Source organism: Sinocyclocheilus anshuiensis, unplaced genomic scaffold, assembly GCF_001515605.1.
Source record: "Sinocyclocheilus anshuiensis isolate Anshui unplaced genomic scaffold, SAMN03320099.WGS_v1.1 scaffold1576, whole genome shotgun sequence".
Taxonomy (NCBI): Eukaryota; Metazoa; Chordata; class Actinopteri; order Cypriniformes; family Cyprinidae; genus Sinocyclocheilus; species Sinocyclocheilus anshuiensis.
The window spans coordinates 541,296-554,118 of record NW_015557202.1 but is presented as its reverse complement, the minus strand read 5'-3'; the positions used below and the strand labels follow the sequence as shown (position 1 = coordinate 554,118).

Here is a 12,823-nt window from a genome sequence, read left to right as displayed (position 1 = left end):
CTGTTTTTCGAATACTATGAATTCGGACATACTACTCGCCTCGCAAACAGTTTTTCGCTTACTATATAGTATGGAAGTATGCGATTTCGGACGCAGCTTGGGTGTTTCAGGTCTGACGAAATGTTAGACGTGATAATCATTCTTGTTTGAAATGCGCGAAAATTAAACAAAGTCAAGATCTCCGCAGGTCGTGCCGCTGTCACACGTTCGCGGGCTTCACACGGAGCGTGTAAACTGCGCATGCTCCTTGACCTTGCGATTAAACCACGCCCGCGTGATGTCATCAGACCTGAAACACCCAGTATTTAGTCTGTGCCGGATCAATGCCGCCATGGCAATGAAGCTCGTCGCCACGGGGATGGGTTTTCTGCAGTCGTCCTTGCCGTTTTGTAGACAGGTAAATTCGTTCAGATTTGTAAATTCAAAGTCTGTTAGAACTTTGAATGCATTGTATTTGTGTTTGAATGGTATTTAGATTGCAATCACGTTAAGACACTAACATGTTAGAAGACATGATGGTGACATTTATAGTTTACGTCTCCCAAATAGACTAAATTTTGTCATTTGTATTTTTTGTCATTTGTTTGGGTTTTTGACTTGGTGTATTTCAAAAACACACATATCCAAATGTAAAATCTCGTCTGGTGTTCTTCAGGCCTGCAGAAGTTCACTTGGAGTGATGGAGCAGGTCAGGAGCTACTATGTTGACTGGAGAATGGTGCGGGATGTGAAAAGGAGACAAATGGCATTTGAATATGCAGATACAAGACTGCGCATCAATGCCATTAGGAAGAATACTGTTTTGCCAAAAGAGTTACAGGTACGTTCAAAGTCTTGCAGTTTTCATTCAACGGAAGTTTATATATTTAGGTTGTTTTCCATGTACATGTTTGGCTTTTTCTTTTTTCTTTTTTTAGGATTTTAAACCGTCATTAACCTTTATTTCGACTTGTAATGAATGAACGAATGAATTAAATGTCAAAATATTGCTCTGAAACTAGTAATAATACAGGCAATGTCTCTCATGTTTGTTTCCACAGGAGATAGCTGATAAAGAGATAGCCGCACTGCCTCGAGACAGTTGTCCCGTGCGCATTCGCAACAGGTGTGTGATGACATCTCGTCCACGTGGAGTGAAGCGCAGGTGGCGTCTTAGTCGCATTGTTTTTCGGCATTTAGCGGACCACAACCAGATGTCTGGAATACAGAGATCAATGTGGTGATCAGCCATGGGATTGTATAAGTGTTCTATTCTAAAACCTTGTAATAAAAGATATTCTTGCATAAAATGCAAAGACACAGAGCTGCAAAACCAACAAGCACCTGCTCAAATGTTGTATTGTTTTCTACTAAATTGATTTCACATTCAACATTTTTTTTTTGTCTTCAACTGATGGCAAATTGTATAAGTTATTTTATTGTAGATACAATAAAAAGGTGTAATGTGCTACTTTCGTGTTTTGTGATTTTTATTTTCATTTTTAGGTTTTAGGTTACTGGTATCTAACCTTATTTGTGCATTGGCAGATGAGCACTCCTTACATTAAGCAAGTGTAAACTAGTACTTTTTACTTGTTAACAAGTAAATGTTTTTAGTATATTAGAATATTTTCTGGTTGCTGTAATACATCTTGGAAGTTATGAGTACATTTAAATTTTTTTAATTTGGTATATCTTTTTGTATTTTGTTACATTAAGAATAATTTTACCCTATATGTAATGTAATAGGTTTGCAACAATGTAGTTCTTTTTTATTGTTATGATTATGAATATTTGTTTTTTGTAAGAATTATTTAGAAGCGTGGTCATTTATCAAAGGTCACTAAAATGAGGACTCTTATTTTGACATTACTTAACGCGGAAGCAAGAATCCTTCTAGAAGCAACGCATATCAGCGGACACGCAGCGGCCGACTGAAAGCAAAGTTTATTTTCATCACTTCAATTAGAAACTGCAGAAGGTAGTTTTCTAAGGTTTCTTCAGGACAGCGATGGACATCAATGAACTGGTATAATGGACTGTTTGTGCGTGTGTGTGTTATTAATTTTAGTTCGTTTTCATTGTACTATAAAGCTCCGTACACTGGTATAAAGAAGCTTATGTTTTACTAGGATGTTTTATAGGACAATATACACATTGGGTGAATTAAGCATCACTTGGCTGTGAGATGAAAGCTGCTTGCTGATCTCACCTCTGCTGTAATGAACATGTAAACAAGCTTCTTTACTTGATCTCAGATTTGATTTTGTGTCATTAGATCGCCGGTCTTGAGAGTGATTTTAAAGAGATCACGAGTCTGCTGGAGAAATGTGAACGCCAGCGCCTGCGGGATGTGTTAACGCAAGAGCAGAAGAAGATAGAGAAAGAGCTGGCACAGAAACGACAGCAGAAACTGCAGCAAGCCAAGAAAGACTCTGGAGACAAAACGGACACAACACTCAAAGGATACACAGTTAACATTAATAATTATGGTGCGTTCATAACTCATAATAATAGGCATAGGCTATTCCACAATCATATGCATGGTCTAATACACCTGTTATTGTTTGTTTGTTTGTTTGTCTCTCTCTCTCTTAGGATGGGACCAGTCTGACAAATTCGTCAAAATCTACATCACACTTAAAGGAGTACATACCATTCCAGCTGAAAATGTTGAGGCCAACTTCACAGAGAGGTGAGAAATTATTTAAAAATATAAAATAAAAAATATTTAGTTAGGGAGAAATTTGTTAGTGTGTGTGTGTGTGTGTGTGTGTGTATACATTTGCTTATGCATATGAAGGTCCTTTCAACTAAAATATATGGGCAGCATAATGGTGTTCTGAACGTCCTTCTTTTCTGTTTTCACAGAGGTTTCAATGTTCTAGTCAAAGATCTGGATGGGAAGAACCATCAAATGACAGTCAACAACCTTTTATATCCCATTATTGTAGCAGAGAGTAGTAAAAAGGTATGTCACTTTCTTTATGTTATTGTATATTTTGTTGTCAGATTGATTTGTAAAATTGTATAGGTAAAGAGGCCGCACTTCATTTGTTTACAGATAAAAACAGACATGATCCTTATTATGTGCAAGAAGAAGTCAACAAAAAAGTGGGACTGCTTGACACAAGTAGAAAAACAGTCTAAGGAGAAAGAGTGAGTAAAATGCACACACTTTCATTTTCTATTGGTTTTACTTTTTAAAATCCGTATATTAAAGCAAAATTTAAATTGAATGGTGCAGATTTATGCATAAAAAATGAAGATGATTAAAGTATACATTTAAAAATATATTTGACTGCATAATGCACTATTATCAGGGTATTGTATATTTTGTTGTCAGATTGATTTGTAAAATTGTATAGGTAAAGAGGCCGCACTTCATTTGTTTACAGATAAAAACAGACATGATCCTTATTATGTGCAAGAAGAAGTCAACAAAAAAGTGGGACTGCTTGACACAAGTAGAAAAACAGTCTAAGGAGAAAGAGTGAGTAAAATGCACACACTTTCATTTTCTATTGGTTTTACTTTTTAAAATCCGTATATTAAAGCAAAATTTAAATTGAATGGTGCAGATTTATGCATAAAAAATGAAGATTTTTAAATGTATACTTTAAAAATATATTTGACTGCATAATGCACTATTATCAGGGTAACATCATAAGCATCATATTAAATTTGGTTCTGCAAATTATGTTTATAAGTCAAAAAAGCTAATTGAATTGTAACCTGTCTGTTTCAGCAAACCCAACTTGAATGCGAATGCTGATCCAAGCGAGGGGCTGATGAGCGTCCTGAAGAAGATCTACACGGATGGAGATGACGAGATGAAACGCACTATCAACAAGGCCTGGGTTGAGTCTCAGGAGAAGAAGGCCAAAGCAGATGACTTTGACTTCTAAGCCAGCTTACTGATCTGCTTTTACAGTGAAGCACCCAAATTCAACTGCTGCATACATGCCATTCCAATTTATTCAGATTAGTTTATGTATTTTTGTACTTTTTTTTCCTGTTAAATGCAGCTGTTATTGAAAGTTTTGTTTCATGAAGCTTTCCCTTCCCACTGTAATTTTGACTACGTTGATAATTTTAAGTTGCTCCATATGTATTCAGGTAAACAAATGTTCTGTGAATTTTCAGTCAATGTTATTCTTGCACTTAAGACCATGTACCTTAACTGTGGAAAATGAAAATAAAAGAAGAAAATATCATTTATTGCTTGTGGTGGTCATAAAATTAAATATTGCTGTCATGCAATATTATTATCATCATCATGAGAGAAAACAGAGTATCTAAACGAAATAAATCTAAACTAAAAAAATAAAGAAAACTATTTTAATACAATCTCAAAACCCTTTTTTAGATCATATAATTGTATAAATGTGTTTTTTTGTGTACAATGTATAGTCCCTGTAGTTTACCTATCAATCCACAAGGAGGTGTATGAAAACAGGATATACATACGTTTTTTTTATTATATTTACTGTGGTAAAATTATGAGCACAAATGGCTTACTGAAGTCAATATTATTCTTGCAATTAGTACTATATCCCTTTAAAAAATAAATAGAAAAAAGTTAATTGCTTCTGGTAATCAAAAAAAATATTGCTGTCGTGCGTTACTATTACTACAACTCCAATTTATCAGTTCTCATTTATATATTTTATTTATTTAAAAAATTGTCCCCGTAGTTTATTTATCAAACCACAAGGAGCTTTTTATATGTATTGTGGTAAAATCATGGAAATATATGTTTCTAAGTTTATTGTAATATTATTCTAGCACTTAGAACCATATACCTTAAGAGTGTTAAATAAAAGAAAATGGAAAATAAATGTTTATATTTATTTATTTAAGTGCCTAAAAAGACCCATGTTCATAAAATTGCTGTGATGCAATATTATTAAAATGTATGAATGGAACTAAACTAAACAGTGAATTAGTGTTTGTCGATTATAATTTCGGTCACAGAACCATTTTCTAATCTAAAGAACATTATGTGCAAAAAAAAAAGTCCCCGTACTTTATTTGTTGAGCCACAAGGGGGCTCATGAAACCACAAGTTCCTCAGTTCAGTTCTATACAGATGTATATTCCACAATGACGTAATTTGGCTTTATCCACATGATGTCTGATTCAACTCTGAATGATACATAACGATACAGTATGATAAAATGTATTATGTACAATATGATAAAGTGTAACTCATGGTGGGCATCTGTATATTATGTTTTTACAATGAATTAATCTCATTAATTTACATTATTTCATAATAAATCATTATTTATTATGAAATAATGTAAAGCAGATTTGATCATGCTAAACAAATGTTCACATTAAAACCCTTTAATGGCATGTGACATGTCGTCTAGTGCACAAACCCTAAACAGAAGAAAAAAGAAACACTGTCATTAAAGCAGCCAGTGCAAGTCATCTGGAGGGCCATAATCCCGTCAACCATGATTGGATGATGTTCTTAGGTTTTCATTCACTTTTCTGCAACACTTTCTCTCTGATCTTTGATTGAATCTCCAGCAGCCAATGACGTTGTTTCTTTCCAGACGTCCCCGTCTATCGCCCCGCCCATGCCCATGACGTCACGTATATAGCTTATATACTGCAGGACTCCGGCGGCGTCGGGCATGTTTGACTCACAGGACTAGAGAACTTCGCCAGACTCTGGGACTTCACAGAAGGAGTTTCTTTTCTAGGGCGAAGGATCTATATTAATGAATGGATCCCGCTTGTTTTACCTCAGCGCAGCGTCTTTCCTGTAAAATGATGAATCCGGATTTGTTCAAACCGTCTCAAGCGCCTCAACCGCCCGCCAAGCCGAACCGGAGTAAATCAGAGCACGTTAAAACGGAGCTCGCGCAGGTGGTGGTTGACGCAAAGACGGGAAGGTCGTACTGTAAAGGAAAGCTTTTGGGAAAGGTACCAATCTGTTTTTCAATGTTTGAAATACATCGGAGCTGGTCATTTTAATTATTTATGCGGTTTGTCACCGTCTCTTTTATCGCGTTTCCTGATGCGCTCAAACGAGGACGCTGCTCAATGTATCGGTCTCGCGCGTGCTAGTGCGGGTTCGGCTGGTTTTGGGAGATGGTGCACCATAACCACTGGACCGCAGTCCGCTCTGTCTGTGTTTCTAGAACCGGTCAGCTGGTTTTCCAGCACTGCATCCTATGTTGCTTTCAAATATTGCCCATTATGTATGATTTTCTGCAAAAGACAGTATTTGCAATTTACTATTGGATGGTGTTTTAATACGATTCCAGATTTGATTCGATGTCAGGAAAAGACGAATGGATGAATGAATCAGTGCATCAATGAAAATGATGCTGCATTTCTCATGAGCAGTGGAACCAATGACCACTCTCCCGGTTTTGTTCACTTGTTTACAAAGCAAGGCTCCTCTTTTAATTAATCGATTGATTATTAGTAGTCTCGTTAATCCCAGTTTTTAAAGTGCCGCATCATTGTGCGATACTGTAAGGAGGGGTTGGTCGATTGGGAAAAGAATACGTCATTCCTTTGTACATGTGTTGGGACCAAAGTCAAAACTAAACTAAGGATTGGCCCAAAATATTTGAAATTGGCGACAAAGAAGAGATTTATTTTAAAAGAGAGAGAGACAATTTCGTTGTTTGTTAAAAAAAAACTTCAAACAGAATTTGCTAAACGAATCTGCTAATAAACGTAGAATTTGCCATTTTTATGTGCAGATTTATGATGCATCAGATGTAAATGGCTTTCCAAATTAGACAGATAGATAGATAGAATAGCCATAATTTTGTTTATAGCAGTTGCGAAATGTTTGTTTGACAGTTTTTTTTTTAATTATTATTATTGTGCAAAGGATAAAAATGCCCTTAAATCAATTCCAGATTGCAAATACTAGTCTGGATGTATTGACGGTCTCTGAACTCCATTTAAGCTGACTGCCTAGACAGCATTCTTGACATTAGTGATTCTGAAAACGTAGAATCAAATGGTCAACTCGCTGGTAATCTCCAGATATGTTGTCTTTGTAAGCAATTAGCTAGTTTTTCAGACACAATGAGTTTTGAGACTGTTGTACAGGCACCTGCAGCCAAACGCTTTAGCTAATCATAACCTTGAGTTGAAACGCCATCTTTTTTTTTTTTCCTGTTGAAACATTCTGAGTGACTTAATATATAATGGTTTTTGTTTTAGGGTGGTTTTGCACGATGTTATGAGATGACGGATCTTGCCAACAACAAGATGTATGCTGTGAAAGTTATTCCTCAGAGCAGAGTCTCAAAGCCACACCAGAGAGAGAAGGTAAATGGACAATAGCCAAAAACACGTGAATCATTCTATTTCTAGCTGCCTCTCTAATGTTTATTCATTGTTTTTGTCCCACAGATCATCAATGAAATCGAGCTTCACAAAAGCCTCCAACACAAGCATGTGGTGAAGTTTTCACATCATTTTGAAGACCAAGACAACATTTACATTTTCCTTGAACTCTGCAGCAGAAAGGTGAGTTGCTTTGCTAAAAACAGACCTCTCATAGTTGGATTTGGTGAATACAATGCATTTACTGTAATCCTGTGCTTCATATTTACAGTCTCTGGCACACATTTGGAAAGCAAGACATACGCTGACAGATCCAGAAGTGCGTTACTACCTCAAACAGATCATATCTGCGCTCAAATACCTCCACAACAAAGGCATCCTCCACAGAGACCTCAAACTAGGTATTGTTTTTTTTTTTTTATTTAGCCTGCTGTTTAAATCATAGCATGACATCCATCAAATGCAATTGGTTTGAGAACGCTCTAATTTGTTTTTGCAGGCAATTTTTTTGTGAATGAAAACATGGATTTGAGATTAGGAGATTTTGGGCTGGCAGCAAAGCTGGAGACAGTCGAGCAGAGGAAGAAGTGAGTTTACGTGCCTTCTTCCTCATTAACTTTAATAGAAATACACTTTAATGTAAATTGCTGTAATGTAAAATGATGTAAATTACTCTTTTACAGGACCATCTGCGGGACTCCAAACTACCTGGCACCAGAGGTATTAAACCGACGAGGCCATGGGACAGAGTCCGATGTCTGGTCGCTGGGTTGTGTAATGTAAGTCTTATCAAGTCTACTCTGCACTACTCTACATTATTCTTGATTTATGATGCATCAGTTGTGGCAGCCCTGATGACGAGTTCCTTTCTTGTCTATTTAGGTACACACTCCTATGTGGGAATCCACCTTTTGAAACCTTAGACTTGAAAGAGACCTACAAGTGTATTAAGGAAGTGAGATACAGCCTTCCTCGGTCCCTCATTCCATCCGCACAGAAGCTGATCTCCGCAGTCCTTCAGAAAGACCCCTCTGACCGCCTTACACTGGATCAGATACTGGCCCACGAATATTTCACAAAGGTTAGCATACTAATAGCCCTGAGTAGTCCTTCATCTGTGTCCAAATACATTTAAACCTTTTCCTTTTAACTTAATTATAAAGAACAGATTTTTTTAAGTGTTTACTTTGTTCTTAGGCAGTTCCTTATTTTAATTCTGTAGTCCTCTAATCATTTTTTTTTTTTCCTTAAATCCATCTACTATTTAACTCCCTCAGGGCTTCACCCCAGAAAAACTCCCTCCCAGCAGCTGTGTGATGATGCCTGAGCTTAATCCACCCAGCCCCGCCAAGAAGTTCTTCACCAAGATGGCTAAAAGCCTCTTTGGCAAGAAGAAGTCGAAAGGTATGTGCCTACTTCAGCTACCAAAAGTGATTTTTAATAGTTTTAGTTGACAATAACACCAATGGTTTGGATTCAAACCTTAGTTTCTGACATTAGTTTCTTTGTTATTGACATGAAATGTCATTGCAGCTGTTGAAAAGACGCCTTGTGAGGAGAAAGATGACATTTCTAAACTGTTTTCCGGCATGGTGAAGCACTCCATCGGTCGGCAAATGAGCTACAAGACAATGGGAGTGAATGAGGTAATAATTCAACTTCCATTTATGTGCATTGGTGTGTATTTAATCGCTTCGCCGTAAACTTTTGCTCCCCGGCTGACTCATGACTGTCGCAGAAAGCCACGTCAGTATGCATGCTGTTTTTCAGCACAGCTAAAGTGGGCTCTGTGGGAACGTGTTTTGAAAGCTGCTGTAGATGAATAATAGTGCAATCGTCCAGCTATTGTGCTGAATGTCTCAGATTAACTCCGTACTGACCAAACCCACACAGTCGCTAAATTAATCAAATAGATCTTTTAAGCTTGGGACATGAGATTGGAAAATAGTTGTCCACTGTGCATGATAATTGCTTGAAACGGAGTACAAGGCAGTACTTATGATTGTAAAAACCAATATGACTTCCTCTTGATACTCAGGCCACTTCTCCCACGGTTCAACTGGCAAGCTCTGGCCTTCTGGACACCCCGGCCGAGGAGGAGTCCAGGAAGTCTGGGTCTCGTTCCTTCAAAGGCACTGTCGCCAGCAGCACTGATGGTAAGGGACCGTAGAAGCGAATTTGCTCAGACATATAGTAGCAAATAGTTTTGCATGTGTATGTGTGCGGCCTATTTTAGGCTCAACCCCCAGGCTTTCAAAGGCTTTCCAAAAACATCCTGGCCTAATTCATTTTAAATTTTTGCTGTGTTTTTGCTTAGTTTAGCAGCAAGGTGACTTGTCATTTCTACCCTTCATTGATTTGTCTACCTTTTTACATTTACACTACTAATCAAAAGTTTAGGGTCATGGTTTTCTGCAAAAATGTAAAGCAGAACAACTGTTGTCTATAATATAATATAAAATATAACCAAGACACCACTAATATATTTATTATTCAAGTAATGAAATCGCTTTCAATTGCTGTCCATAAATAAATAATTGACTTTGTTCTCTTTTTTTTTTTCCTCAGCTAGTGACTATATCCCTACCCCTGCTGCTGTAGCCGAATCTGCCATGAAGGTTCTTAACAGCTGCTTGTCTTCCATGCCAACAGGTTTGTTCCCACACTCTGGTCACACTGAGGTGCTTAAGCGATGGCCATTTTCAAGGTTTACTCTTAAGCCATTGATCATGTACTCAAATATTGTCCTTTCCTCTTCTAGCTTCAAGAAACCCACCCTGCCTTTCTAAAACCAAGCCTTTCATATGGGTAACCAAGTGGGTCGACTACTCCAACAAATACGGCTTCGGCTACCAGCTCTCCAATCAAAACGTTGGCGTACTCTTCAACGAAGGCACTCATCTGAGCCTGTGTGACCAGCGGAGGTACGTCAGCTTACGTCAACTTTCTGTGCTCCCATTCTCCGAGTCTCCAGTTTGGCATTTGGACTGAGCTCTGATTGACCCACATAGAGTGCTTTACCCTTTACAAAGTCTCTGCTTTCGACCGAATTGTTTTAAGTAGCTTTACCTTATTTGTGAAATTCTACTTTTTATTCTTCCGCAGGACTGTACGTTACTGTCTGACAAACAACAAACATTTTAGTTTTCCGGCTGATGCTCTACCAGAAAAGCTCCAGAATCAAAAACACATAGTGGATTTGATGGCTAACTACATGGAGCAGAACCTGATGGAGGTAAGTCCAGAAATTAGCCCTCAAATGTATCATTTTAAACATTTGAGTTATGAGATACTCTATTAAATAACTAATTTAAATTCTAATTTCTAAATATTTTGAAGTTTTATAGTTTAGTTTATAAAACAAGTTTTCCTTTTTCTAGGGTGGAGACGTCAACTGTGAGGACCAGCCACCTCCAAGCTCTTCTCCATTGCTTCTGCAGTGGATCAAAACTGATCACGCCTTAGTCATGCTCTTTGACAACCGAACCCTACAGGTAGGTCTCTGATCGTGCAAAAACACATGAAACATTGACAATTTGAGTTGCTTGGCCGATTCATAACGTGCCCCTTCTGTCCGCTTTCTTTCGCAGGTTAATTTTTACACAGACCACACAAAAATCATCCTGTGTAAGACCTCGGACTCCTCGTACCTGCTGACCTACATCAGTAAGGAGCGTGTCTCTAATTCCTACCCTCTGAACGTGCTTTCCGAATGGGGCTGCTCTTCGGAGCTCCGGCAGCGGCTTCATTACGTGGTACAGCTCCTCCAGCACTACACCAACGCATAATGCCTAAGAACTTCGATTGCGATTTGCTGCTTACCGCTTCCATTTGAGAAGCAAAAAAGGACTATGACAAAGAAAAAATCAGGGGAAGCTTCCACGTTGCCACGAAGATCTCCTGTCCTTGGTCATTGGCTGGCCTCTTTGAACTATGGTGCACTATGTTTTGTTTGGTTTTCTTTTGTTGTTTTTGCGACTGAGCCTACACCAACAGTATCACACTACCAGCTTGACTCACAGTGTGCACAACCAAAATTTGAGCCTGTTCTTTTTATTTTTTTGTTTATTTTTTTTTAGCTGGACTGAAGTGCAGATGGCATAAAACTCACAGGGTTCTTAAGCGTCTTGATTTTGCTTGCAGTGTCCCAAACACTGTGCAAGATGGGCGTGGCTTTTTATGCTCGATCACCTTTTTTTTTTTTTTTTAAAGACATTTTATTTCACTAAATGGTACACAAACAAGAAGAGCTACGGACACCAAATGGTTATTCTTTTAATGAGATTAGTTTTAAAGATGGCAGAGGTAAATGGCTGAGGTGGAACTGTAATTCATGGAGGAGCAGTTGGAGTGGGAGAGACTAAAGTGCCTTTCTGATGGATTCCTCTGTGCAATAATGGCCCTGAATCTCAAGTCTAAGTCACAAAGGGAATGAAAGGGGCTTTATATTGAGTCTTCATATTCGGTTTTCCAAGTGAATTAGGCAGGACTGGGAGAAGAAACACTACAAATACACAGCTGATAAAAGCTTTTTGCTGTTAAAAGTTATTATCTTTAATGTCTGTACTTGAGAAAAAAAGAAGACTATGTATCCAGCTTTGTTTACTTGACATGCTCCATCATAAGTAATCATAATGTCCTCAAAACTGTGACCATGGCTGTAAGTGTTAAGTGTTCAGAATACCAACATCGTGAAAAACCATTACCCTCAGACAAATCCTAACAAGTATTATTAATTAATTGTGGCACGTGTTCTATTTCTTTTTTTATTTATAGTTTTTTTATTTATTGATGTAACATAATTGTACGGTGTCAACACTGGGAAATGTTCAGTATGATCACTTTTTATGTATTGGAAGAGAGGGGGGGGATAAAGTTTATTGAAAATATACATTTTCTGTCTCTTGAATTTATTCTTTTTCAGATTTTAAAGACCATTAAACGTTTTAATTTTTCATTTAAGTTCTTACATTTAAACTGTATATAATATGGTTTAAAAATTTAGGCTTGGTAAGATTAATTATTCTTGTTTTTTTTATTATTTTTTTTAATTTTCCTCAGCAAGACATTAAATTAAGTGAGCATAAGAAACTTTCAAAAAAATCTTACTGACCCTATTTTTTTCGTTTGTGTATTTTTTTTATATATATATATATACACATACATGTATAAAATAACTTTTCAAAGGCAGAAAATAAAAACATGTTATGTCTTTTATTTTCTTAGCATAAAATCCAAAAAAATTAAAAGTGTATATAAAATTACGATTTGTAGATAAAATATGATACTGAAGTAATGATTGCTAGAAAATCAGCTTTACCATCATAGTATTAATTTATTTTTAAAAATGTATTAAAATGGAAAAACTTTGATAAGAGGCTTAATTCAGAAACAACCAAAAAAATTGTACTGACCCTATTTGACTATTAAAAAATCCTTTCTTAACAATTGTAATGATATTTCACACTATATTACGGTTTAATATATATATGTGTGTGTGTGTGTGTGTGTGTGT

At 37.0% G+C, this 12,823-nt stretch overlaps 3 protein-coding genes across 4 annotated transcripts in view; all 3 read left to right on the top strand.

Moving 5' to 3' along the window:
* Positions 1 to 1,442, top strand: part of LOC107678929 (28S ribosomal protein S14, mitochondrial-like) — a 4,189-nt gene extending 2,747 nt beyond the window's left edge. The window contains exons 2-4 of one of the 2 annotated variants that reach the window (XM_016474331.1): positions 334 to 397; positions 656 to 820; positions 1,041 to 1,442. In XM_016474331.1, the coding sequence (XP_016329817.1) occupies positions 334 to 397; positions 656 to 820; positions 1,041 to 1,223 (412 nt within the window). In that variant the 3' untranslated portion in view covers positions 1,224 to 1,442. Of the gene's footprint in view, positions 1 to 128; positions 398 to 655; positions 821 to 1,040 lie in introns of those variants that run through there. The other variant, XM_016474330.1, reaches the window with a different exon arrangement.
* Positions 1,443 to 1,869: 427 nt separating this feature from the next.
* Positions 1,870 to 3,923, top strand: LOC107678928 (calcyclin-binding protein-like). The gene is made up of 6 exons (XM_016474329.1): positions 1,870 to 2,008; positions 2,258 to 2,471; positions 2,578 to 2,674; positions 2,851 to 2,950; positions 3,044 to 3,138; positions 3,728 to 3,923. Exons 1-6 carry the CDS (start codon positions 1,991 to 1,993, stop codon positions 3,885 to 3,887), a joined length of 684 nt encoding a protein of 227 aa, XP_016329815.1. The 5' UTR covers positions 1,870 to 1,990; the 3' UTR covers positions 3,888 to 3,923.
* A 1,697-nt stretch (positions 3,924 to 5,620) lies between these two features.
* LOC107678927 (serine/threonine-protein kinase PLK3-like) lies at positions 5,621 to 12,199 on the top strand. The gene is made up of 15 exons (XM_016474328.1): positions 5,621 to 5,919; positions 7,183 to 7,290; positions 7,375 to 7,491; positions 7,580 to 7,709; positions 7,808 to 7,895; positions 7,992 to 8,087; positions 8,191 to 8,389; positions 8,586 to 8,712; positions 8,842 to 8,954; positions 9,347 to 9,464; positions 9,877 to 9,960; positions 10,070 to 10,232; positions 10,414 to 10,543; positions 10,689 to 10,802; positions 10,899 to 12,199. The coding sequence occupies exons 1-15, from the start codon at positions 5,719 to 5,721 to the stop codon at positions 11,094 to 11,096; spliced, it is 1,986 nt and encodes a 661-aa protein (XP_016329814.1). The 5' UTR covers positions 5,621 to 5,718; the 3' UTR covers positions 11,097 to 12,199.
* The last annotated feature ends 624 nt before the right edge of the window (positions 12,200 to 12,823 follow it).